Source organism: Scyliorhinus canicula, chromosome 11 (assembly GCF_902713615.1).
Source record: "Scyliorhinus canicula chromosome 11, sScyCan1.1, whole genome shotgun sequence".
NCBI classification, from domain to species: domain Eukaryota; kingdom Metazoa; phylum Chordata; class Chondrichthyes; order Carcharhiniformes; family Scyliorhinidae; genus Scyliorhinus; species Scyliorhinus canicula.
In genome coordinates, this window is record NC_052156.1 from 164,536,948 (window position 1) to 164,563,805 (window position 26,858).

Consider the following 26,858-nt stretch of genomic DNA (forward strand, 5'->3'; position numbering starts at 1 on the left):
TCCAAAGATGTGCGGGTTAGGTGGATTGGCCATGCTAAATTGCCCGTAGTGTCCTAATAAATGTAAGGTTAAGGGGGGGGGGGGGGTTGTTGGGTTACGGGTATAGGGTGGATATGTGGGTTTGGGTAGGGTGATCATGGCTCGGCACAACATTGAGGGCCGAAGGGCCTGTTCTGTGCTGTACTGTTCTATGTTCTATGTTCTAAGTCCTGAAAGACGTGCTTCTTGGGTGAATTGGACATTCTGAATTCTCCCTCCGTGTACCCGAACAGGCGCTGGACTGAGGCGACTCGGGGCTTTTTACAGTAACTTCATTGCGGTGTTAATGTAAGCCTACTTGTGATAATAATAAAGATTATTATTATTCCAGCTCATTAACTTGGAGCTGAAGTTCCTCAAGCAACCAGCATTTGCTACAGATGTGGTCATTATGAACCACAATGGATTCCACAAGCCCCATATGCTGCAGCTACATCGCTTGGCCCTGCATCATTATTTTATTTAATTAGATTACCAATTTGTTTTTAAATTTACTACTGATCTTTCGTTTTGACTCTTTAATTTTTCCTACTTAGCCTTCAATCTCAAAATAAATCAGAGAAGGTAGAAGAGAGAAAAATTGACCTGCCAATCACTTAACTGTGATATCACATGGGCATTCTCTTGATATTGAAGGACTCCTGTGCCTTATATCCCAGCTCTCCAGCCTTAGTCTGCCCTTGCCCCCCTGATCTGTGGGTGTTGTTAGGAAAACAAGACACCGCAATACCTCCCACTTCCCCAAACTCCCACACTTACTCAAAAATTGGCAACTCATGCTGCAGCTGTATAGAACCTTAGTTAGGCCACACTTGGAATACAGTTTTCAATTCTAGTCGCCACACTACCAGAAGGATGTGGAGGCTTTGGAGAGGGTGCAGAAGAGGTTTAAAGATAGAGATAGAGAAATACAGCACAGAACAGGCCCTTTGTGCCGAACTTTTGTCCTAGGTTAATCATAGAATTTTGGACACTTAAGGGCAATTTATCATGACCAATCCACCCAACCTGCACATCTTTGGACTGTGGGAGGAAACGGGAGTACCCGGAGGAAACCCACACGCACACGGGTTGGATGTGCAGACTCCACACAGACAGTGACCCAAGCCAGGAATCGAACTTGGGACCCTGGAGCTGTGAAGCAATTGTGCTTTCCACAATGCTACCGTGCTGTCCTTAAGAAGAAATTAATCTACACTCCATCATTCTACCCTAATCCATGTACCTATCCAATAGCCGCTTGAAGCTCCCTAACGTTTCCGACTCAACTACTTCCACAGGCAGTGCATTCCATGCCCCCACTACTGTCTGGGTAAAGAACCTACCTCTGACATCCCCCCCCTATATCTTACACCATTTACCTTAAATTTATGTCCCCTTGTAATGGTTTGTTCCACCCGGGGAAAAAGGTCTCGGACAGTCTACTCTATCTATTCCCCTGATCATCTTATAAACCTCTATCAAGTCGTCCCTCATCCTTCTCCGTTCTAATGAGAAAAGGCCTAGCACCCTCAACCTTTCCTTGTAAGATCTACTCTCCATTCCAGGCAACGTCCTGGTAAATCTCCTTTGCACCTTTTCCAAAGCTTCCACATCCTTCCTAAAATGAGGTGACCAGAACTGCACACAGTACTCCAAATGTGGCCTGACCAAGGTTTTGTACAGCTGCATCATCACCTCACGGCTCTTAACTTCAATCCCTCTGCTAATGAACGCTAGCACACCATAGGCCTTCTTCACAGCTCTATCCACTTGAGTGGCAACTTTCAAAGATCTATGAACATAGACCCCAAGATCTCTCTGCTCCTCTACATTGCCAAGAACCTGACTGTTAACCCTGTATTCCGCATTCATATTTGTCCTTCCAAAATGGACAACCTCACACTTGTCAGGGTTAAACTCCATCTGCCACTTCTCAGCCCAGCTCTGCATCCTATCTAGGTCTCTTTGAAGCTGACAACAGCCCTCCTCACTATCCACAACTCCACCAATCTTCGTATCATCTGCAAATTTACTGACCCACCCTTCAACTCCCTCATCCAAGTCGTTAATGAAAATCACAAACAGCAGAGGACCCAGAACTGATCCCTGCGGTACGCCAGGGTTTACCAGAATGTGGCCTGGTATGGAAGGCATTAGCTATGAGGAGAGGTTGAATAAACTTGATTTGTTCTCACTGGAACGACTGAGGTTGGGGGCAACCTGATAGAGGTCTACAAACTTATGAGGGGCATGGACAGAGTGGAAAGTCCGAAGCTTTTACCCAGGGTAGAGGGGTCAATTACTCGGGGACATAGGATTAAGGTGCGAGGGGCAAAGTTTAGAGATGTGCTGGAGAAATATTTTACGCAGAGGGTAGTGGGAGCCTGGAACTCGCTGCTGGAGGAGGTGGTGGAAGCAGGGACGATAGTGACGTTTAAGGGGCGTCTTGACAAATACATGAATAGGATGGGAATAGACGGATACGGACCCCGGAAGTAAAGAAGGTTTTAGGTTACACGGGCAGCATAGTTGGCACAGGCTTACAGGGCAGAAGGGCCTGTTCCTGTGCTGTACTTTTTATTGTTCTTTGTCCTAAGCTCCATTCTTTGCAGCCAGCACTCTGTCTGTGATCCACTGTATGTGATCCAGTGTGATTCACTGTATATGATCCAATGCAATTGACTCAATTTCCCAGCATGACGATCCATTCTATGTGACCAACTCTGTGACCCAGTGTTGTTCCACTCTCCATGATCCAACCCACTCTCCACTATTCAGTATGATCAAGTGTGATATACCGTCAGCGACCCAATGTAATTAACTCAGATCCACTGTGATCAATTATCTGTGACCCAATGCGATCTACTGTGTCCCAAGTGATCCTCTCTCTATGGGGATTTAATGTGATCCATTCTGAGTAACTCAACACGATCAGCACTCTGTGATCCAACATGATTCACCCTCGATGATCCACTCTTGGTGGACCAATTCGATCCACTATATGCAATTAAATATTGATGATCCACTTTTGATGATCCATTATGAGCTACTCTCCACGATCCACACTCCGGGGAGGGGGGGGGGGGGAAACAAATCGATTGCTGACCGTCTCTCGGTGGTCTACACTTGACGATCAACTGTGACCCACTACCTGTGATCCACGCTCTACTACTCATTCTTGGTGATCCAATTCAATTAACTATGTTTTTTTGTAATGTGATCCACTCTGGGTGACCTGGTGCAATCTGCTCCTTGTGATCCAGTGTGATCCAATCAGCAATCCACTCTTGGCAACCCACGTGATCCACTCTAGATGGTCCAATATGATCAACTCCAGGAGATCCAATGCGATCTGCTCCGGATGATCAACTCCGGGTGACCCAATGCGATCTGCTCAGGGTGATCAACTCCAGGTGACCCAAAGCGATCTGCTCCGGGTGATCAACTCCAGGTGATCCAATGTGATCTGCTCCAGGTGACCCAATGCGATCTGCTCCGGGTGATCAACTCCAGATGACCCAATGTGATCTGCTCTGGGTGATCAACTCCAGGTGATCCAGTGTGATCTGCTCCAGGTGATCAACTCCAGGTGACCCAATGTGATCTGCTCCAGATGATCAACTCCAGGAGATCCAATGTGATCTGCTCTTGGTGATCAACTCCAGGTGACCCAATGCGATCTGCTCCGGGTGATCAACTCCAAGTGACCCAATGTGATCTGCTCTGGGTGATCCACTCCAGGTGATCCAATGCGATCTGCTCCATGTGATCAACTCCAGGAGATACAATGCGATCTGCTCCGGGTGATCAACTCCAGGTGACCCAATGTGATCTGCTCCGGGTGATCAACTCCAGGAGATCCAATGCGATCTGATCCAGGTGATCAATCCAGGAGATCCAATGCGATCTGCTCCGGGTGATCAACTCAAGAAGATCCAGTGCGATCTGCCCCGGATGATCAACTGAATGTGATCCAATGCGATCTGCTCCGTGTGATCAACTCAATGTGATCCAATGCGATCTGCTCTATTTGATCCAATGCTAACTACTCTGGGACAAGATGACCTGATCCACCCAGGGTGATCGAATGTAATCAACCCCAGGAGATCCAATGCGATCCGCTCCGGGTGATCCAGTGCGAGCCGCTCTCCCATTGGTCGGAGCGGAGAGCAGCGTCATTACGTCAGTCGGTGACGGCGGCCCCGAACTTTTGGCGCCGAAAGACAGGAAGAAAAACAGAGAGAGAGAAGGTGAGAGAGAAAATCCTCAAATGGAGAGAATTAGTGTGAGAGACAGAGGGGGAGAGTGAGTGTGAGAGACGGGGAGGGGGGGGAGAGTGAGTGTGAGAGACGGGGAGGGGGGGGAGAGTGAGTGTGAGAGACGGGGAGGGGGAGAGTGAGTGTGAGAGACGGGGAGGGGGGGGAGTGAGTGTGAGAGACGGGGAGGGGGGGAGTGAGTGTGAGAGACGGGGAGGGGGGGAGTGAGTGTGAGAGACGGGGAGGGGGGGAGTGAGTGTGAGAGACGGGGAGGGGGGGAGTGAGTGTGAGAGACGGGGAGGGGGGGAGTGAGTGTGAGAGACGGGAGGGGGGGGAGTGAGTGTGAGAGACGGGGAGGGGGGGGAGTGAGTGTGAGAGACGGGGAGGGGGGGGAGTGAGTGTGAGAGACGGGGAGTGAGAGACGGGGAGGGGGGGAGTGAGTGTGAGAGACGGGGAGGGGGGAGTGAGTGTGAGAGACGGGGAGTGTGAGAGACGGGGAGGGGGGGGAGTGAGTGTGAGAGACGGGGAGGGGGGAGTGAGTGTGAGAGACGGGGAGGGGGGGGAGTGAGTGTGAGAGACGGGAGGGGGGGGAGTGAGTGTGAGAGACGGGGAGGGGGGGGAGTGAGTGTGAGAGACGGGGAGGGGGGGGAGTGAGTGTGAGAGACGGGGAGGGGGGGAGTGAGTGTGAGAGACGGGGAGGGGGGGAGTGAGTGTGAGAGACGGGGAGGGGGGGGAGTGAGTGTGAGAGACGGGGGGGGGGGGAGTGAGTGTGAGAGACGGGAGGGGGGGGAGTGAGTGTGAGAGACGGGGAGGGGGGGGAGTGAGTGTGAGAGACGGGGAGGGGGGGAGTGAGTGTGAGAGACGGGGAGGGGGGGGGGAGTGAGTGTGAGAGACGGGGAGGGGGGGGGAGGTGAGTGTGAGAGACGGGGAGGGGGGGGAGTGAGTGTGAGAGACGGGGAGGGGGGGAGTGAGTGTGAGAGACGGGGAGGGGGGGGATAGTGAGTGGAGAGACGGGGAGGGGGAGGGAGACGGGGGGGGGAGTGAGTGTGAGAGACGGGAGGGGGGGGAGTGAGTGTGAGAGACGGAGGGGGGGGAGTGAGTTGAGAGACGGGAGGGGGGAGTGAGTGTGAGAGAGGGAGGGGGAAGGGGCGGTGAGTGTGGAGAGACGGGAGGGGGGGAAGTGAGTGTGAGAGACGGGGAGGGGGGGAGAGTGAGTTGTGAGAGACGGCGGAGGGGGGTGGCGTGAGTGTGAGAGACGGGGATGGGGAGGGGAGGTGAGGTGTGAGAGACGGGGAGGGGGGGAGTGAGAGATTGTGAGAGACGGGGAGGGGGGATGTGAGTGAGAGACGGGGGGAGGGAGAGTGACGCAGCGGGGGAGACGTGAGAGAGGGGGGGGAGGTGAGAGACTGTGGGGGAGGGAGAGTGAGTGTGAGAGACGGTGGGGGGAGTGGGAGTGAGTGTGAGAGACCTTGGGGTGGGGGGGGAGTGAGTTGTGAGAGAACTGGGGAGGGGGGGGAGTGAGTGTGAGAGACGGGAGATGGGGGGAGTGGAGTGTGAGAGACGGGGCGGGGGGGGAGTGAGTGTGAGAGACGGGGAGGGGGGGAGTGAGTGTGAGAGACGGGGCGGGGGGGAGTGAGTGTGAGAGAGGGGAGGGGGGGAGTGAGTGTGAGAGACGGGGAGGGGGGGAGGGAGTGTGAGAGACGGGGAGGGGGGGGAGTGAGTGTGAGAGACGGGGAGGGGGGGAGTGAGTGTGAGAGACGGGGAGGGGGGGAGTGAGTGTGAGAGACGGGGAGGGGGGGAGTGAGTGTGAGAGCGGGGGGGGGGGAGTGAGTGTGAGAGACGGGAGGGGGGAGTGAGTGGTGAGAGACGGGGAGGGGGGAGTGAGTGGGAGAGACGGGGAGGGGGGGAGTGAGTGTGAGAGACGGGAGGGGGGGAGTGAGTGTGAGAGACGGGGAGGGGGAGTGAGTGTGAGAGACGGGGAGGGGGGGAGTGAGTGTGAGAGACGGGGAGGGGGGGAGTGAGTGTGAGAGACGGGGAGGGGGGGGAGTGAGTGTGAGAGAGGGGAGGGGGGGGAGTGAGTGTGAGAGACGGGGAGGGGGGGAGTGAGTGTGAGAGACGGGGAGGGGGGGGAGTGCGTGTGAGAGACGGGGAGGGGGGGGAGTGAGTGTGAGAGACGGAGGGAGGGAGAGTGAGTGTGAGAGACGGGAGGGGGGGGGGAGTGAGTGTGAGAGACGGGGAGGGGGGGAGGGGAGTGAGTGTGAGAGACGGGGAGGGGGGGGAGTGAGTGTGAGAGGAGAGCGAGGGGGAGTGAGTGTGAGAGACGGGGAGGGGGGGCTGGGAGTGAGTGTGAGAGACGGGGAGGGGGGGGAGTGAGTGTGAGAGACGGGGAGGGGGGGAGTGAGTGTGAGAGACGGGGAGGGGGGGGTGAGCTGTGAGAGACGGAGGGAGGCGAGTGAGTGTGAGAGCCGGAGGGAGGGGGGGAGTGTGAGAGACGGGGAGGGGGGGAGTGAGTGTGAGAGACGGGGAGGGGGGGGGGGAGTGTGAGAGACGGGGAGGGGGGGGAGTGAGTGTGAGAGACGGGGAGGGGGGGGAGTGAGTGTGAGAGACGGGGAGGGGGGGGAGTGAGTGTGAGAGACGGAGGGAGGGGAGTGAGTGTGAGAGACGGGGGGGGGGGGGAGTGTGAGAGACGGGAGGGGGGGAGGTGAGTGTGAGAGACGGGGAGGGGGGGGGGAGTGAGTGTGAGAGACGGGGAGGGGGGGGAGTGAGTGTGAGAGACGGGGAGGGGGGGGAGTGAGTGTGAGAGACGGGGAGGGGGGGAGTGAGTGTGAGAGACGGGGAGGGGGGGAGTGAGTGTGAGAGACGGGGAGGGGGGGAGTGAGTGTGAGAGACGGGGAGGGGGGGGGAGTGAGTGTGAGAGACGGGGAGGGGGGGGAGTGAGTGTGAGAGACGGGGAGGGGGGGAGTGAGTGTGAGAGACGGGGAGGGGGGGAGTGAGTGTGAGAGACGGGGAGGGGGGGAGTGAGTGTGAGAGACGGGGAGGGGGGGAGTGAGTGTGAGAGACGGGGAGGGGGGGGAGTGAGTGAGAGACGGGGAGGGGGGGAGTGAGTGTGAGAGACGGGGAGGGGGGGGGAGTGAGTGTGAGAGACGGAGGGGGAGAGTGAGTGTGAGAGACTGGGAGGGGGAGAGTGAGTGTGAGAGACGGAGGGGGAGAGTGAGTGTGAGAGACGGGGAGGGGGGGAGTGAGTGTGAGAGACGGAGGGAGAGAGTGAGTGTGAGAGACAGAGGGGGGGGGAGTGAGTGTGGGAGACAGAGGGGGGGGGAGTGAGTGTGGGAGACGGAGGGGGAGAGTGAGTGTGAGAGACGGAGGGGGAGAGTGAGTGTGAGAGACGGAGGGGGAGAGTGAGTGTGGGAGACGGAGGGGAGAGTGAGTGTGGGAGACGGAGGGGGAGAGTGAGTGTGAGAGACGGGGAGGGGGGGGGAGTGAGTGTGAGAGACGGGGGGGGGGAGTGAGTGTGAGAGACGGGGAGGGGGGGAGTGAGTGTGAGAGACGGGGAGGGGGGGGAGTGAGTGTGAGAGACGGGAGTGAGTGTGAGAGACGGGAGTGAGTGTGAGAGACAGGGAGGGGGAGAGAGTGTGAGAGACGGAGGGGAGAGTGAGTGTGAGAGACAGAGAGGGGAAGAGTGGGTGTGAGAGATGGAAGGGGAGAGTGAGTGTGAGGGAGGGGGACAGTGAGTGTGAGAGACAGGGAGGGTGAGAGACATAGGAAGAGAGTGAGTGTGAGAGGCAGACAGAGAGATGGAGAGAGTAAGCGTGATAGAGAGGGAGAGCCCCCCTCTCCCCGGGTAAAGAGGCCAGCCCTGCGGGTCCCCCCTGCAGTCACTCCTGTCCTGGTTGAGGTGAGTCTGGACTCTGTCCCAGGCAGAGGGAGTGGGCTCTCTCTCTGAATCTTTTCACAATACCCAGAAAATGCCTGTCCCTCCGGTGTGGGGAGGGGGGCGTTGTGGCTGCAGAGCACTCCAGTCTGTTCACTGTTACCTGTTTTAATTGTCAATCTCACAACCTTATTTTCACTTTCAGCTTGAAACCGTTTTCTCAAACCACCTTCATCGTATTGTTGATCCATGGAAGGTAAGACATCTCAATTCATCGCTCCCTGGCGTTGAAATGATTTTGCATGTCTGAAACCTGATTAATACTACATTCCTGCCGGTGTCTGTGTAGTTACATTGTGTAGCTTGTGTTGCCCTATTATGTATTTTCATTTATTTTCGTGCACTAAATGATCTGTTTGAGCTGCTCGCAGAAAAATACTTTTCACTGTACCTCTGTACACGTCATAATAACCAAATCCAATCCAACTTCACTGGAAAACGTCATCCATTAAACCGGGTCGCTTTTGAAGCTGGCAGACCAAACTACACTCTGATTGGTGTAATCTGTCTCCCCGTGACAGGTTCTGAGGACGTGGACCTACTGGCGTCTCTTTTGGATGAGAATGACGAGGAAGAGGTTGTGGCGGCTTCGGCATGTTCGCAGGGTGAACATGGTGTGGAGCTGAGACCACTTGACGAGGACGATGAATGGGATGAGCTGTTCGACGACGACGACGAAGGGAATGGTGCCCGGGCTAAGGAAATCAGCGCTCTCTTTGGGGATGTGGATGACTTGATGGGGGAAGAAGAAGAGGAGAGTGAAACAAGTGGCCGGGAAACTGACCAACCGCATCCCATTTCTGATCAGGAGCAGTCAGAAAAATCAAAAGCCCAATTAGAAGGTATTTCACAATTAATGTGCTGTTTTCCATCTAGTTTAATCACAGAGATGACAGGATTACGCAGTCAGAAGCTACTTTTGAGGAGGGGCATTTGAAAGGACAACACTCCATAAGCTGAAAAATTAGCAAGACAAATGCAATAATGTCACGCTATGGATCGCCACCTGGGTAAATAGGCAGCACCTACTGATATTAGATGTTTAGTTGGAGGAATTCATCCAGAGTGAATTATGAGAACGTAGTGTGCAAGCACAGTGCCAGAGTTGCTCTAAGGCAAAAATAAAGATGCTGTGACCTCCAGTTCAACATAATTACTGCTATTGGATTGATTTCTCAATTACATAAACATACTGAATTATGTATACGGTAGAGTTTATTACGAGAAACACAATGAGGAGGTCAGGTAACAATACACACCATGAGATCAAGAAACACTTTAATTTCTGAAGCACCTTTCTCAACTTCGTCATCCAATGGCCAGAGGGCGGCACGGTAGCACAGTGGGTAGCACAGTTGCTTCACAGCTCCAAGGTCCCAGGTTTGAATCCCGGATTGGGTCACTGTCTGTGCGGAGTCTGCACGTTCTCCCCGTGTCTGCGTGGGTTTCCCCCAGGTGCTCCGGTTTCCTCCCACAGTCCAAAGATAGGTGGATTGGCCATGAGAAATTGCCCTTAGTGTTCAAAAAGGTTGGGTGGGGTTGTGGGCTTGGGTGGGGCGCTCTTTCCCTAGGGCCGGTGCAGACTTGATGGGCCGAATGGCCTCCTTCGGCACTGTGAATTCTATGTAAATTCTTTTCAATTCTGCATTGTGTGTAAGATTTGTGAAGTTCCGTCTAATTTCTGATACTGATGAGGAATTGTCATGGGAAAGCCTTTTTCTGAATTAGAAGCGCACATTTTTTATGGGAATTGCTTTGCATTGAACAAACAAGAGGAGATGAATCCATAAATGCAAACACCTTTGCAGATCAAATACTATTTAAATTTTATGCAGTTAAAGAGTCTTGATTACCTCACCTAAGTATCCTGTAACTTTTTTCCCCAAAGTGGAACTGGAGCAGATGAAGGAGCAGATGGAAAAGTTGCAGAGGAAGTTGGCGAAGGTTGCAGATGGTCCAAAATCCAATGTTAGTGCTAGGAAAAACTCACCTGAAAGCAAGCTGAAAACACCAGGTATGGATCAATATGTGGGCATAAGCTGGCACGCTGAGGAAACTCACTGAGATTTACTGAGTGGTCCCTGAAAAGGAAGCTTGACTGCGATTGAAATGGTGCTGAAGCGTTTCAGGTTCTGGACACCTGATGTATCTGATTTATTCCAGAAAGTGTTGCCCAGATTCCAGCTCATGGAAGTTGGTATATGCCCCACAGATGCAATTTAATTTTACCTTTTCAATGAGGACTTGAAGTGTGTCTTTTTGAGAATGTTCTTCACTACTTTTGAGTTGGAGGTTTGAAATTACATGGCCAGGATATGCCGTGTTACACCGTTTTTATTGTAAATAGACTCCTGATAGGAACAGTGCAGGCCTTCGTGCAGGATTATCTGGCTGGCAGCAAAACTTACTGGTCTGATTTGAACCTGAGCCTGTTTTGCATGGCCGCCTGCTATTGTTTTGACATTTAGAAAAATTAGTTCTAACCCTCATGAGTCATGATAAAAGTTGATGCCTAATTTATACTGTGACTCAGGTTGCAGCAAAATCAACATTTTTCTGAAATCGGACTTTGACCTGATTGTGCAAGAGGTTCAGTTCACATCAGAACCTGTTGTCGAACAGCAGGAATTATCACTGATTTATTCATCGTATGAATATGCTGACGTTAGAATAGTTGGCATCCTGATAATGTACGAGTGCACACAATTGGTAGTGAAATTGTTCAGCTGAGGTCTCCCCGTTTGGATTCTATTTGAGGAATACCATTGTCCCTCGGTTTCCCTCACGGTTCGAGTAATAGTCTTCTTTTATTTCCTCAGTGTTTTAAGTTTTTCACTTTCACGGTTATGTTTTCAACAGGTAAAGCTACACGCACTTCACAAAATATACAGGAAAGTCCGTCTTTTCAGGAAGCTCTCTGTATGCCCTCTTCCCGTCCTATACCTGGACGACAAAAAACCAAGTCGTGTAAGACCCAGCAATCCGCACATTCGACAGCAGGTAGTTGATCCAATGCTTCTTGCTTATTAAAAACGTATTTATTTACAATTGTGCGAAAATGGCAGGCGGGTAAAAAGCCAGACTGGTCCACCAGACCTGCCCCATGTCATTGTGATATGTGAAACATCACAGTTTTTTCAGGACAAGGGTGTTGGTTAAGCCAACTGGCTATAATGTGGAACAGAATAACACCAACTGATAGTTCATGGAGGCTTGCCTTACTCCAGGCTTGATGTGGAAGGATATCCCTCAAGCTACAGATATGAATGTAGGAGAGTTGATCAGTAAATTCGCGGATGATACGAAAGTTGGTGGAGTGCCATTTATGTTTACAGCATTGAAACAGGCCCTTCGGCCCAGCTGATTCATGCCGCCCAGTTCCTATCACTAAGCTAGTCCCACTTGCCTGCAAAAGAGTCATAGATGTTTATGTGGTTAAAAAGTGAGGAGGATAGCCTTCGATTACACAAGATTATAGACGGCCTGGTTAGATGGGTTGATCAGTGGCAAATGGAATTCAATCCGGATAAGTGTGAGGTGATGCAGTTGGGCAGAATTGACAAAGCAAGGGAATACATGATAACATGCAGGATCCTGGGAAACACCGAGGATCAGAGGGATCTTAGAGTGCATGTATACCAGTCCTTTAAGATAGCAGAGCAGGTGGATACAGTGGTTAAGAAGGCATATCGTGGGCGACATGTGGCACAGTGGATAGCACTGGGACTGCGGCGCTGAGGACCCGGGTTCGAAGCCTGGGCCTGGGTCACTGTCCGTGTGGAGTTTGCACATTCTCCCAGTGTCTGCGTGGGTTTCACCCCCACAACCCAAAGATGTGCAGGTTAGGTGGGTTGGCCACGCTAAATTGCCCCTTAATTTGAAAAAAATAATTGTGTACTCTAAATTTTAGAAGAAATAAAATGAAGGCATATCGTATGCTTGCCTTTGTTGGCCGAGGCACAGAGTTTAAGAACAGTGACGTTATGCTGGAACTGTATAAAACGTTGGTTAGGCCATAGCTAGATTTATTGTGTGCAGTTCAGGAATTCACATTATCGGAGGGATGCGATAGCACTGGAAAAGGTGCAGAGGAGATTTACCAGGATGTTGCCAGGGCTGGAGAGATTTAGTTATGAAGGGAGATCGGAAAGACTGGGATTGTTTTCCTTGGAGCAAAGGAAACTGAGGGGGGGCATGATTGAGATGTATGAAATTATATGGGGCATAGACAAGAGTATACTGGAATAAACCGCAGACATTTCAGCAGCTTACCAAACAAGTCTTGGCAGATGATTTTCATTCAATAGCAATATTGGTGCCTTTTGATTCTCGTGTGTAGTATGAGATGATGAATAGCGGCGCTAGTGTTTGTGATGAGCTCTGTGATAATTGCCAGATGAGGGCAGCACAGTGGCGCAGAGGGTTAGCCCTGCTGCCTCACGGCGCCGAGGCCCCAGGTTCGATCCCGGCTCTGGGTCACTGTCTGTTTGGAGTTTGCACATTCTCCCCGTGTTTGCGTGGGTTTCGCCCCCACAACCCAAAGATGTGCAGGATAGGTGGATTGGCCACGCTAAATTGCCCCTTAATTGGAAAAAAAAAATGAATTGGTTACTCTAAATTTAAAAAAAAAAAATAATTGGCAGATGGAAACTGTCCAAAGACAAAGTTGGGCACTGATATGGAATTAGGTGCACAAGGTTGCAATCTGCAGGACTGCAATTGTTTTATAAAAATATTTTATTCAAGCAAAATTTTAATTATAACAAACAATTCCCCCAACAACACAACCCCAACCCAATCCTATCCTTAAATTACCGACCCCTCCCGAACCCTTGCTGCCGCCACAAAGAAAAGAAAACCTCAGCAAACCCTTAACCCAACTAAAAAAACAAGCCACTGCCCATCCCATCTCTCCCCACCCCCCCCCCCCCCCCCCCCCCCCCCCCCCCCCCCCCAAAAACTGCTGACGGTATCCAACTCCTTAAAAAAGGAAATAAAAGGCTGTCGCCTTAATAATCATAATAATCTTTATTATTGTCACGTGTAAGCTTACATTATCAATGGAATGAAGTTACTGAGAAAAGACCCTAGTCGCCAGATTCCGGCGCCTGCTCGGATACACCTGAGGGAGAATTCAGAATATCCAATTCACCTAACAGCACGTCTTTCGGGACTTGTGGGAGGAAACCGGAGCACCCGGAGGAAACCCACGCAGACACGGGGAGGACGTGCAGACTCCACACAGACAGTGATCCAGGCCAGGAATCGAACCCAGGTCCCTGGTGCTGTGAAGCAACAGTGCTAACCACTGTGCTGCCGTACCTCAAGTACAATCCTTCCACAGACCCCCTGAAGGTACACTTAATCTTCTCCAGGTGCAGGAATTCAATAAAATCCCCCAAACAAGCTGAGAAATTGGGCAGCACCTGGGATCTTCGACCAACCAGAATTCATCTCCGGGCTATTAGCGAGGCGAAGGCTAAGATGTCTGCCTTCAACCCCGGCGAGTCAGACACTCCAACGGTGGCCACCAATGGCACAGCTCCAACTGTACGTCCAAAATCCCTGATATTGTCTCAAAAAAAGGAGGCCCACAAGCTTAGAGCAAGACCAAGACACGTGCGTGCGATTCACCATTCCCCGAGAACACTGTTCACACCTATCCTCCATCCCCAGGAAGAACCCACTCATACACGCCCGAGTCAGATGCACCCTGTGCACCACATTACACTGGATCAGATTTAACCTCGAACACGAGGATGTGAAGTTGATCACTCCCCCCCCCCCCCCCCCCCCCCCCCCCCGGCCGACCAAACCCAGCTCTTCCTCTTCACCTCCTCCAAAGAAGCCTGCTCCATCGCCATAAACCTCTGAAATCTTACCATCCCCTCGTTCACCCATGGCCATAAGCGATGACGACGACACCAGAGGAAATGAATGGAGTTCCTTGCGCGAAAAATCATGCACCTGCAAGGACCTAGATCAGGGGTGGGCAAACTTTTCCGTGCAAGGGCCGCATTCAGAAATTCACAATTCACAAAGGGCCGCATAGTATATTAAGTAAAATAATTACTTCACCCGGTTATGATTGTGGGCGCCTCATATAGAACATAGAACAGTACAGCACAGAACAGGCCCTTCGGCCCTCGACGTTGTGCCAAGCAATGATCACCCTACTCAAGTCAACGTATCCACCCTATACCAGTAAGTAACCCAACAGCCCCCCCACCCATTAACCTTTAAAAAAAATTTAAAAAAAAAAAAATTTTTTTAAAAAATTTTTTTTTTTTTTTTTTTTAATGACTTGGTGGGCCGCAGAAATACCTTTGGCGGGCCGCATGCGGCCCGCGGGCCGTAGTTTGCCCACCCCTGACCTAGATACATTCCGCCTCGGGAGCTGAAACTTTTCCATTAGCTCACCTAGACCGGCAAACCTAGCCTCCAAAATCATATCTAGACCTCTCCAACCCTCCCTTCTCCCAGCTTTAAATGATGAGTCCGTGCCCAATGGCACAAATCTATGGTTTCTACAGATCGGAGCTAGAAGAGACATGGAGCCAAGCTTATAATGCTGTCTAAACTGATTCTAAATCCGTACGGTAGCTATCACCATGGACTAGAAGAGAATCTAGCCGGGAAAAAAGGAAGTGACGCTGTAACCAGAGTCTTCAGACTGGACTGCTTGCACGAAACTTCCTCCAACTGCCCCCAAATAGATCCTGAATCCTCGAACCAACCCCGCACCCTATCAATGTTTGCTGCCCAGTAATAACATAATAGATTGGGTAAAGCTGACCCCTCCCCCTCCCCCACTAACTGCCTGTCCCTCTACAAAAGCATCCCTCTACAAAAGCACCTAAGGAGTCTTACCCGCCCAAACAAAAGTAGGAATCAACTTGTTAACCCTGCAAAAAAAAAAAAAAGTCCTGGGAAGAAAGACTAAGCGACACTGGAACAAAAAATTCGTCTTCATTGTCTGGCCTTCACCCCGTCCACCAGACCAGAAAGATTGAGTCTATGAAGCATGGGCTACCCAAATACTGAAAACGAGCCTTGGCCAGACGGAAAGGCAGCTTCCCCAGGTCAACCCCCCTCCCCCGGGGCGGGGGGTTCACCGGAAAAACTTTGCCCGTACTCAGATTTAGCTTGTACCCCGAAAAGGAGCCAAACGTCCTGGGCAGCTCCATTATCTTCCCAACATTGGAGAGAGGGTCCGTATTATATAGGGGTACTCTCTGCCCCCCGCTCCATATCCCAATACACCCGGTAGACAACCTCAATGCATTGGCCAGCGGCTTGATTGCTAAGGCGAACAGCGACGGAGACAGTGGGCACCCCTGCCTTGCACCCTCGCCTAATTGGAAATAACCTGAACTCAGGGCATTGGTACGTACACTTGCGGAGAGGGCCCTATATAGAAACTCGATCTATGACACAAATTTAGGCCCGAAGCCAAACTGCTCCAAGATTTCAAAGAGGTATCCCCACTCAACCCTGTCAAACGCCTCCTCCACATCCATCAGAGTGATCATCTCTGGTTTGCCCTCCGAGGAGAGCGACAGCACAACAACAGGACAGTAATTGTTTGCCAAATAATCTCATTATTGGAGGTGGTTTGCTACACTATTCTTAATTTAATAAAATGTATTGCTATGTCAAAATGAAACAAAATGAGGAATGTGATATACATGTTTGTTATACACAGCACTATATAATGGCCACTGTTGTTTATGATCTATTATTAGTATTATAGCGAGGTGCTGTATATGTTTGGTGCCTTATATGTTTGGTGTAGGTGTGTATATATAGTGTGGTTCATTCATAGTATTTATCGTAACTTACAGATGTATCTAATACAGTCTAAGCAGCATACTTCTAAGAATATGTTTTATTATAGTATTTAATGCAGTGCTATCTATAATGCTTAGTGCTTTACTGCACAAACCTGTTCAGTGTGGGATTTTATGTAAATGGCATTTTGAAACGGTATATGTAATATTCACTACAGTATTAAAGATTTACTGCCCGGCTTTAGATTTAACGTTTTATGTGTTGCGCAGATATTGATACAATGCAACTATGATAGTTGGGATTATCCAACATAAAAATGCAACACCTCATTTAAATGCAATCAGAAGTCTTTGTTCCATTGATGGGCCGGACCCCTAGAAAATCTGGGCCAACAATTCAGCTGTGCTGCAACCTATTAAATAGAGATCAAAAAATGTGTTGCTTTTGGGGAAAGGGCAAACTGGAGAGGGAGAAACATCCTCATTTATGAAGCAGAGAAAGCAAGAACCTGTGAGAAACGGAGTGAGAGAGGGTATCTCTTTTGGTAGCGGGAGAGAGACTCTTGATGAATTTGAATAAAGAACCTTTCAAGGGGAGAAGAGCTCAGTCGGTGCATGACCAGTTGAATGGGAAACTCCAAAACAAGAAATAATATTGTGGAGGGAATGCTGAGCCTTTGAGATTCAAGCAGTTCACTTAAAAAAAAATTACATATTTTGTGTCTACTGTTTTACTACTTTAATTGCAAAAGATCAGTATGATTTACATTTTGTGAATATTTATTTCTTAGCCACACAGAGAACAAGTCCCACCCACACATCACCTGGAAGTAGACAGCTACTTCCGCCTCTGAAAACCAGCAACAAACCCAATACAATACATCAAAAACGTCCTGCAACGGCAGGAGATTGCGAAAGGCCCGGAACCTCGAGGTCTACCGGTTCTGACATAACCGTGGATAAATTCTCTGGCTTGAGGCTGAGGTACAGTAATTGATTTCTGTGCAATGTGTTTTCTTTCTAAAATGTTAGACGACATTGTTTCTTCAATTGGGTTTCCCTGCCGCTGAAAGATTATTCCTGTTTCTCAGCTAGTTATGTTTGACACTGCACTCTGTCTTTTCATTGCAAATTAACTTGGATTGTTCAGACATTTCCCAGCATTTTTGTGATTTTTTTTGTATGCTTTTAAGGGTAAAAGTGCAATGGAAGTTTTAAAAAAAAAACTTGGTTTGCAATTAAAACATTATTTGAGTGCAATGAGCGAATAATCCTGAATGTCTCTGAATATTAAAATCTACATTTTGTCTCTTTATGGTTTATACCCTCACACTTAGAATTTAGAAAGAGTCACCGAGTCATTAGTGCACTCCCCGAATACACACATCCTGCAAAGACAGTCAGTTAAACACCTGACAGTAACACCTCTGGATTCTTTGAGGGTGAAAGATCCGAGGAAACACTCCTCTTCGTGAGCCATCATCGAAGTGGATTCGTGTCAGCCTGCGAGCAGGACCTCTTCACTTAAGGAGGCTTGTGGGGAGTGTAAGTGTACTGACAGATCTGAGAGGAAAGATACTTTTTTTTTTTCAAAGCAAGGCCCAGTTACAGAAATTCGCTCTCAAAAGCAGATATCCAATTTTATCCTTACTGTAGGACTCCTGTTATTCATAGAATTTGCAGGTCAGAAGGCAGGCCCATCGAGTCGACTAGTCTAAATATTGGTACTGCAAGCAGAGTCAAGCAATAACTTAAGCATTAAAATAAACACCAGGACAATACAAACAATCTGAATCAAATTTAACTTTGAGTTGCTTGAATTATTAATAATAATAATCTTTGTATTGTCACAAGTAGGCTTACATTAACACTGCAATGAAGTTACTGTGAAAAGCCCCGAGTCGCCACATTCCTGCGCCTGTTCGGGTACACGGAGGTAGAATTCAGAATTAGGTCAGAAGGGGAGATTGGCCCAATGTGACTTTTGCTTAAAGCTTTGTCTGGTGGAAACTCAGATTTAGACAATTTTTCTTTGTCATTCATGGGATGTGAGCTTTGCTTGCTCTGTCAGCATTTATTGCACTTACCTAATTGCCTTTGAGAAGGTAGAGGTGAGTTGCCTTCTTCAACCGCAGTGGTCCCATGTGGTGTAGGTACACCCAGAGTGTTATTTGGAAGAGAGTTTCAGGATTTAGATCCAGTGACAGTGACGGAACTGCCAATACGTTTCCAAGTCAGGATGGTGAGTGGCTTGGAGGAAACCTTCCAGTGGTGGGGTTCCCATGTGCCTGCTGTTCTTGTCCTTCTAGATGGAAGCGGTCGTAGGTTTGGAAGATGCTGTCAAAGGAGCCTCGATGAGATCCTGCAGTGCATTTTGTAGATGGTGCACATTGCTGCCTCTGTGTGTCAGTGGTGGGAGGGTTGAATGTTTGTTGATGGGCTGCTAATCAAGCGGGGCTGTTTTTGTCGTGAATGGTGTTAAGCTTTGTTTATATAAATTTAGAGTGCCCAATTCATGGGCACTGGGGGTCAGTGGTAACCCCCAGAATGTTAATTATGTGGGATTCAGCATTGGTAATACCATTGAATGCCATGGGGTGATGGTTAGATTCTCTCGTGTTGGAGGCAGTCATTGTGTGGCACAAATGTTGCTTGCCACTGGTTAACCCAAGCCTGGATATTGTCCAGGTCTTGTTGCATTTGGACATAGACTGCTTCAGTATCTGATGTCATGAATGGTGCTGAACAGTTTTCAATCATCAGTGCACATCCCACTTCGGCCTTGTGATGAAGGGAAGGTCATTGATGAATCAGCTGAAGATGGTTGGGTCTTGGACACTACCCTGAGGAACTTCTGCTGTGATATCCTGGAGTTGAGATGACTGAACTCCAAAAACCACAAACCATCTTCCTTTGTTCCAGGTATGACTCCAACCAGCGGAGAGTTTCCTCCCCCTGATTCCCATTGATTCCAGTTTTGCTAGGGCATCTTGATGCCACACTCTGTCAAATGCTGCCTTAATGTCACTCAATTAACCTCTGGAGTTCACCTCCTTTGTCCTTGTTTGAACAAAGACTGGACTGCGGTCAGGAGCTGAGTGGACCTTGCAGAACCCAAGCTAAGCGTCAGTGAGCAGTTTACTGCTGAGCAAGTGCCACTTGATAGCACTGTTGACCCATTCATCGCTTTACTGATGGTCAAGAGTAGACTGATGGGGTCGTAATTGGTCGTGTTGGATTTACCCTGCATTTTGTGGACAGGACAAACCTGGGCAATTTTCCATTGACTGGTACATTGCTGTGTTGTACCTGTACTGGAAAAGCTTGGCTTCGGGCAAGCTCTGGAGCACAATGCTTCAGTACTATTGCTAGAGCACTGTCTGGGCCCATAGCTTTTGCTGTATCCAGTGTCGTCAGCCGTTTCTTGATATCACATGGGGTGAATGGAATTGGCTGAAGACTGACATCTGTGATGCTGGGAACTTGCGGAGGAGGCCGGGTTAGAATGCAAATCATGGAGCTTCCATTGTACAGAACTTGTAGAAGGCCCAATTACTTTTGTTTGTTTATTGTCACGGGTACCGAGGTACCGAAAAAGTATTTTTCAGCGAGCAACTCAAACAGATCATTTAGTATATGGAAAGAAAAGAAAATACATAATAGGGCTGCACAATGTAAATATATAGACACCAGCATTGGATGAAGCACTCAGGAGTGTAATGTTAATCAGGTCGGTCCATAAGAGGGTCGTTTAGGAGTCTGGTAACAGCGGGGAAGAAGCTGTTTTTGAGTCTGTTCATGTGTGTTCTCAGGCTTTTGTATCTCCTGCCCGATGAAAGACGTTGGAAGAGTGAGTAAGTCGGATGGGAAGGGTCTTTGATTATGCTGCCCGCTTTCCCCAGGCAGCGGGAGGTGTAGGTAGAGTCAATGGATGGGAGGTTGGTTTGTGTGAGGGACTGGGCAGTGTTCACGACTCTGACGTTTCTTGCGGTCCTGGGCGGAGCAGTTGCCATACCAGGCTGTGATGCAGCCGGATAGGATGCTTTCTATGCTGCATCTGTAAAAGTTGGTAAGAGTCAATGTGGACATGCCAAATTTCCTTAGTTTCCTGAGGAAGTAAAGACACTGTTGTGCTTTCTTGCTGGTAGCATCAACATGGGTGGACCAGGACAGAGTGTTGACCTAGGAATTTGAAGCTGTCAACCATCTCCACCTTGGCGCTGTTGATGCTGACAGGGGTGTGTACAGTACTTGCTTCCTGAAGTCAATGACCAGCTCTTTAGTTTTGCTGGCATTGAAGGAAAGATTGTTGTCTCCACTAGGTTCTCGATCTCCCTCCTGTATTGACTCGACTTTTTGGGTATTGAGTGGAACAAACTATCTAAAGAAAAATCTGCAAGTACTGAACAACTGAAACAGAAACAGAAAACTCTTGGAACATACAGCCTGGAACATATAGCCAATGAGTTGGTATCTGTTCTCTCTCTCCACAAGCTCTGACTGACCTGTGGAGCGGTTCCAGCAGTTTCTGTTTTATTTCCCTATCTGGAAGGTTGTGGGTTGGATTCTCCGCAGCCCCACGCAGAAATCACATTTGGCGCGAAGGTGAAGAATCAGGTTTCACGACGAAATCGGGCCCGGCGCTGGTCCGGCGATTCTCAGGGCCCCGAAAATCCGCTCGATTGCAAATTACTCCGCGTGGCTGGGGGGCCATTGCCAGAGGCCCACCCAGCGATGCTCCACTCCCAACCAACCGAGTTCCTGATGGTGTGGAACTAACATGGTATTGCCGGTCAGGAGGCTCGCGTGGCGGCTGCGGACTGAGTCCATGGTTGCCCTGGTGGGGGGGGGGGGGATCGGGCAACGGAAGGTGGTTGTGGGGGGGGGGGGGGGCCTTATGGGCAGCCAAGACACAGATTGGACCGGTCTGATGCTGCCTCCACTGTCTGAGTCCGCCATGGCGCTCGCCGCGACCACTGGAGGCTGCCGGCGTGCGCATGTGCAGACTCGAAACCAGAAGCTGCGTGAAGCACTCTGGGTCCCTGCTAGCCCGCTGAAGGTAAAATGAATTGGCTTGTATTTGTTTGAGGAAACTTGGGAGTGCAATATCAGCACTTTTACGCTGTCGTGGGGACATAACCCCATTTTGGGAGTATTCAGTCCCTTGTGTTTTGTTTTATTAAATTAGTTTTGCTAGTCCTTCACACAGTCACTAGGTGGAGCACTATCCACTAGAAGAAAGATCTTGCGCCCTCGGAACATTCCAGTGCACTTCACATTCAACAGATTAGTTTGGCATGTGGTTGACATGACGAAAGGACAGTAAGAAGTCTTACAACACCAGGTTAAAGTCTAACATATTTGTTTCAAACACTAGCTTTCAGAGCACTGCTCCTTCCTCAGGTGAATCACCTCCGAAAGCTAGTGTTTGAAACGAACATGTTGGACTTTAACCTTGTGTTGTAAGACTTCTTACTGTGCTCACCCCAGTCCAACGCCGGCATCTCCACATCATGATGAAAGGAGGAAGCAGCAGGAATAGCTTCATCATTGCATCGATTGCAATTCGAAATTGGTGCTGTCTGTTGAAATGTCTATGTTCTGTGCAATTGAAGAAGCAGCTTTGTCAATGTGTTAAAATGTCCTGGTTATTGTAACGTTTATTAATGTGCTTCATTTAAACAAATCGAGCCATCGAGAATTACCCTCCACTATAAATGTTTTTGTCCCACCAGAAACCCGATAGTTTCATCAACAGAGATGGAACGAAGGATGCACGGCCGAAAACTGATCCGGCTCTCCCAGCTGCGTTCAAAACTTGCAAATGAAAACCTGGAGGACACAGACTGGGTTACCATCGCGGTTGTCACGAAGAAGGTTACACCTCAGAGCTCTAACAATGTATGTACAACATCTGAAGACTAATCAATATTTGGAGATTTTCTATCCCTCCATGATTTGCTTACATCTTATTGATTTCACTCAGCATAATTCTTCTATTTAAATCTTAATTATTGACAGAAATCCCAAATTTAAGATGTTACAATATAGTAGTTAACGTATCTCAGCCAAAACTGCAGTAGAGCGCAGGAATTTGATTCAATACCCTGCATTAGGGAATAATCAGCTGGGAGTTATCACTTTTACTCACTATCCAGTAACTCTGGTTGCATGTACATGTGTTGTGGACAATTCTTGAAGCCAGGGTTGGGTTTGGTTGCAAAATATCGCACCATGCAATTGCTTGCACCTGAGGACTGACATAAATAATGGTCAAATACAAAGAGGAAATGCTGGGAATGCCAACCAGCATCTGTGGAGAAGCAGAATTAATGTTACAGGGTCCATAACGTTTGATCAAAACTGGGAGAGCAACAGCTATTTAGCAAGTATAGAGCCAGAGAAAAGGTGGGGCCAGAAAATGAGCAACAGGGCATAGGGCACGATTGACTAAATTACAATGGTGATGTTAATGCGAGGCAAAATTGGGTGATGATCAATCAAGTAGTGGTTACTTATTCATGCCTATTGTGAGCGTGCATCCCTATGTCTTCAGGATATAGAGAGGAAAATTGGTGAAGGGAAAAGAACTATTGCTGGTTTTAAAATGTACTGTTTGTACCAGTTCTCTTAGTTTGGTGTAGTATAGAGCAGGATAATAACTAGTTGTTCCCTAATTTAGGAAGGTATTTGCATCTTGCTTATGACCTTTCGTTCGTGGGTTGCTAATCCTTCCTCACTTAAAGCCGTAGATGTATAAAGCGAAGAACGAAGCCATTTAGCTCTGTATCTGAGCTAACTAGAATTATCACCTCCTGCAGCTCTGTTATTATCTTCATATATAATCTGTCAATTGTTTTTGCCATCTCTTGTCAACGGGAACTTTAACACATAATCTCGGCTGCACGGTCAGAGGTGCTGTATTTCAGAAGCCACTCGGGTGAACGTAAAAGATTGCATGTTGCGATGTTGAAGAAGAGAAGATTGAATTCTCTGTGTCCTGTCCAATGTCTCTCCCCAATAAATAGCACGAAGAACGGATAACCTGGTTATTACCACATTGCACAGCAAACTGTGGAAATTGTCTGCCACGTTTCCTATATTAGGGGCTGGTTTAGTACAGTGGACTAAACACCTGGCTTGTAATGCAGAACAAGGCCAGCAGTGCAGGTTCAGTTCCTCTACCGGCCTCCCTTAACAGGTGCCGGAATGTGGCGACTAGGGGCTTTTCCAAGTAACTTCATTGAAGCCTACTTGTGACAATAAGTTATTATTATTACCACAATGCTTCAAAAGTATTTGACTACTTCTGAAATGCCTTTGGGCAACCTATGGTCATAAAAAACAAGCATATCTTTTATTTTAAAATGGAGTACTCCCCGGTCAGATACAGTGCTGCCAGCTACAAGCGTGTCCGAACAACAACCTTGGATCATATCCTTAGAAAATATGTGAATTTTCTTGTTTATTTCATTTCGACTGCAACTTTCTAGCTAATCCAACTCATTATTATTCGGTGTGAATTTTAAACTATGGGTTCATGAGGAGGAACTACATTGAGGCTGTTCAGATGTATTTCACACTATACACTAGTTCCTGAGGTGAGAGGTCAATATATAAGTCACCGCACCACCCAATGTACAATGTTTTGTGTGTCTAACTAGCTTCCACACACCTGAAGTTATATTTTTGCAGTAATGTTGAAATAGGATACTTGTTGTTGTTACAGGGTAAAACATTCAGTATCTGGCACTTAAGTGACCTACGTAGCAGCAACTTGAATTTGTCCCTCTTTCTATTTGGCAATGTCCACAAAGAGCATTGGAAAACGGAAACGCGGACTGTCATTGGGCTACTGAATGCGAATCCTATGAAATCCAAGGATGGATCGGATGAGGTGGGTGACTAGAACTTTCCTCGATTAAATAAACCTAGCGTGCTAGCCATAGGTACATAGAAGATAGGAGCAGGAGGAGGCCTTTTGGCCCTTCGTGCCTGCTGCGCCATTCATCACGATCATGGCTGATCATCCAACTCAATAGCCAAATCCTGCTTTCTCCCCATAGCCTTTGACCCCATTCTCCACAAGTGCTATATCTAGCCGCCTCTTGAATATATTCAATGTTTTGGCATCAACTACCTCCTGTGATAATGAATTCCACAGGCTCCCCACTCTTTGGGTGAAGAAATGTCTCCTGTATCTGTCCGAAATGGCCAGTTCTGGACACACTCATCATTGGTAACATCTTCCCTGCATCTACCCTGTCTAGTCCTGTTAGAATTTTATAAGTCTCTGAGATCCCCCCTCATTCTTCTGAACTCCAGCGAGAACGATCCTAACTTAGTCAATCTCTCCTCATATGGCAGTCCTGCCATCCCTGGAATCAGTCTGGTAAACCTTTGCTGCACCATCTCGAGAGCAAGAACATTCTTCCTCAGAGAAGGAGACCAGAACTGCACACAATACTCCAGGTGTGGCCTCACCAAGGCCCTGTATAATTGCAGCAACACATCCCTGCTTCTATACTCGAAACCTCTCGCGATGAACGCCAACATACCATTAGCCTTCTTTACCGCCGGCTGCACCTGCATGCTTACCTTCAGCGACTGGTGCACAAGGACACCCAGGTCCCGCTGCACACTCCCCTCTCCCAATTTACAACCATTCAGGGAGTAATCTGCCTTCCTGTTTTTGCTTCCAAAGTGAATAACCTCACACTTATCCAAATTATACTGCACCTCACTGCAATTTTACTTTTTGTTTTTAAACTATAGATTTGATGCTATTGAACCTGATTTTAAACACTTCCTTGAGGACCCATGCTCATTTGGAAAGTTTTTGTTAAGAAATAAATAAATTACGTGAAACATTGTCTTTTGGTATTTGTTGGAGAGGCACACGGAAGTGTTGATGGTTACTCCCAGTGGGACTGAAGTAAACTGCATGCATTGAGTCCCTCAAATTTTCATCCTTTCTATCGAGGTGTTTTTATTTGGTGTCACCAGTATCAAGAGGCTCGGTGACATTGTAATTTACAAAGAAGCTCAGGTTAAAGGGGCTGGTTTAGCACACAGGGCAAAATCGCTGGCTTTTAAAGCAGACCCAGGCAGGCCAGCAGCACGGTTCAATGCCCGTACCAGCCTCCCCGAACAGGCGCCGGAATGTGGCGACTAGGGGCTTTTCACAGTAACTTCATTTGAAGCCTACTTGTGACAATAAGCCATTTTCATTTAATTTCAATTTCTGCAGCTCAAGTATATTTGTGGCTTGACGTTTTTCCGTCTATTGGTGCAGGTTTGTTTGTCTGTCGATCACCCACAGAAGATCCTGATCATGGGTGAAGCCTTAGACATGGGAACCTGCCGTGCTAGAAAGAAGAATGGAGATCCCTGTACCCAGATAGTAAACTTGGTGAGACCCTGTTTTGATAAAAAATAAAATGGATTTGTCAGTAACTTGCATCGATGCTGAAATTAGTTCCTCTAGTCTGTATATCAAAGTGTCTCATTCAAATGGACCTCTTGATTTTAACAATGTTTATGTAGCCTGGAATTGAGATAAACTAGAATACCTTTTATTTTGATAATATAATTAGACCAAGCGGTGCATTGAAGTTTAGACCAAATAGTGAATTGAAGTTGTCTCCGCCACCAGTGATCTCTTTATATTATCGAAACAAAGAGTATTCTTGTTTATCTCAACTCCAGGATACCCGAGTCAATCCACAATTCTATTCAGGATTTTGAAAATTAAAAGCTTGAAGTTCCAGTGTAGAAAAGCTCAGTATCGGCAATGGATTAATAAATATGGTGTAAAGGAAGTTAATCAGAAATTGGATTGGTTGAAATTACATTATTATTGCCTCAATGATGCGATATTAAGTTTTCACAGTTTTGGTATCGCGTTCCCTGTGGTTTAGCTCAGTTTTTTTTTATAAATGTTTTTATTCAGTTTTCATATTTTATATTGAACAAATTACAAATTGTTAGGAGAGAAAAAGAACAAAAAAAAAACAACAAACAAACACGCAAAAATTAACATACATATTTACAGGTAAGCATCTTCGTAGTAGTAACTGCGCCCGCCCCCCCCCCCCCCCCCCCCCCCCCCCCCCCCCCCCTCAACATGTTTATTTAGTTTGGTTTTGGGCCTTAGCTAGCCATCGAACCCCCGTACCGAACCTGTAGCCCCCCCCCCCCCCTCCCGCTACCTTCCCCCGACTATTCTTCCTCTTGTACATTGGCCACAAATAGGTCCCGGAACAGTTGCATGAATGGCTCCCACGTTCTGTGGAAGCCGTCGTCCGACCCTCGGATGGCAAATTTGATTTTCTCCATTTGGAGAGATTCCGAGAGGTCGGACAGCCAGTCCGCAGCTCTGGGCGGTGCTGCTGACCGCCAGCCAAACAGGATTCTACGGCGGGCGATCAGGGAGGCAAAGGCAAGGGCGTCCGCCCCCTCCCCAGGAATAGATCTGGCTGTTCTGAAACCCCGAAGACCGCCACTATCGGGCATGGCTCCACCCTCACTCCCACCACTTTGGACATAACCTCGAAGAAGGCTGTCCAGTACTCCACGAGTCTGGGGCAAGACCAGAACATGTGGGCGTGGTTGGCCGGGCCTCTTTGGCACCGTTCACATCTGTCTTCCACCTCCGGGAAGAACCTACTCATACGGGTTCTTGTTAAGTGGGCTCTATGTACCACTTTTAGTTGCGTCAGGCTGAGCCTTGCGCACGTGGAGGTGGAGTTGACCCTATGCAGTGCTTCGCTCCAGAGTCCCCACCCTATCTCCATCCCCAGGTCGTCCTCCCATTTCCTTCTTGTTGCGTCCAGTACGGTGTCGTCCCTATCTACCAGT

General features: G+C 48.6%; 1 protein-coding gene across 3 annotated transcripts in view; it reads left to right on the forward strand.

The window, feature by feature from the left end:
- Positions 1 to 4,195: 4,195 nt before the first annotated feature.
- mcm10 (minichromosome maintenance 10 replication initiation factor) overlaps positions 4,196 to 26,858 on the forward strand; it is a 65,826-nt gene continuing 43,163 nt past the window's right edge. Inside the window, exons 1-9 of one of the 3 annotated variants that reach the window (XM_038811927.1) lie at positions 4,196 to 4,271; positions 8,354 to 8,404; positions 8,730 to 9,050; positions 10,097 to 10,222; positions 11,068 to 11,208; positions 16,790 to 16,982; positions 21,734 to 21,899; positions 23,728 to 23,895; positions 25,294 to 25,410. In XM_038811927.1, the coding sequence (XP_038667855.1) occupies positions 8,398 to 8,404; positions 8,730 to 9,050; positions 10,097 to 10,222; positions 11,068 to 11,208; positions 16,790 to 16,982; positions 21,734 to 21,899; positions 23,728 to 23,895; positions 25,294 to 25,410 (1,239 nt within the window). In that variant the 5' untranslated portion in view covers positions 4,196 to 4,271; positions 8,354 to 8,397. Of the gene's footprint in view, positions 4,272 to 8,071; positions 8,173 to 8,351; positions 8,405 to 8,729; positions 9,051 to 10,096; positions 10,223 to 11,067; positions 11,209 to 16,789; positions 16,983 to 21,733; positions 21,900 to 23,727; positions 23,896 to 25,293; positions 25,411 to 26,858 lie in introns of those variants that run through there. The other 2 variants (XM_038811928.1, XM_038811929.1) reach the window with 2 other exon arrangements.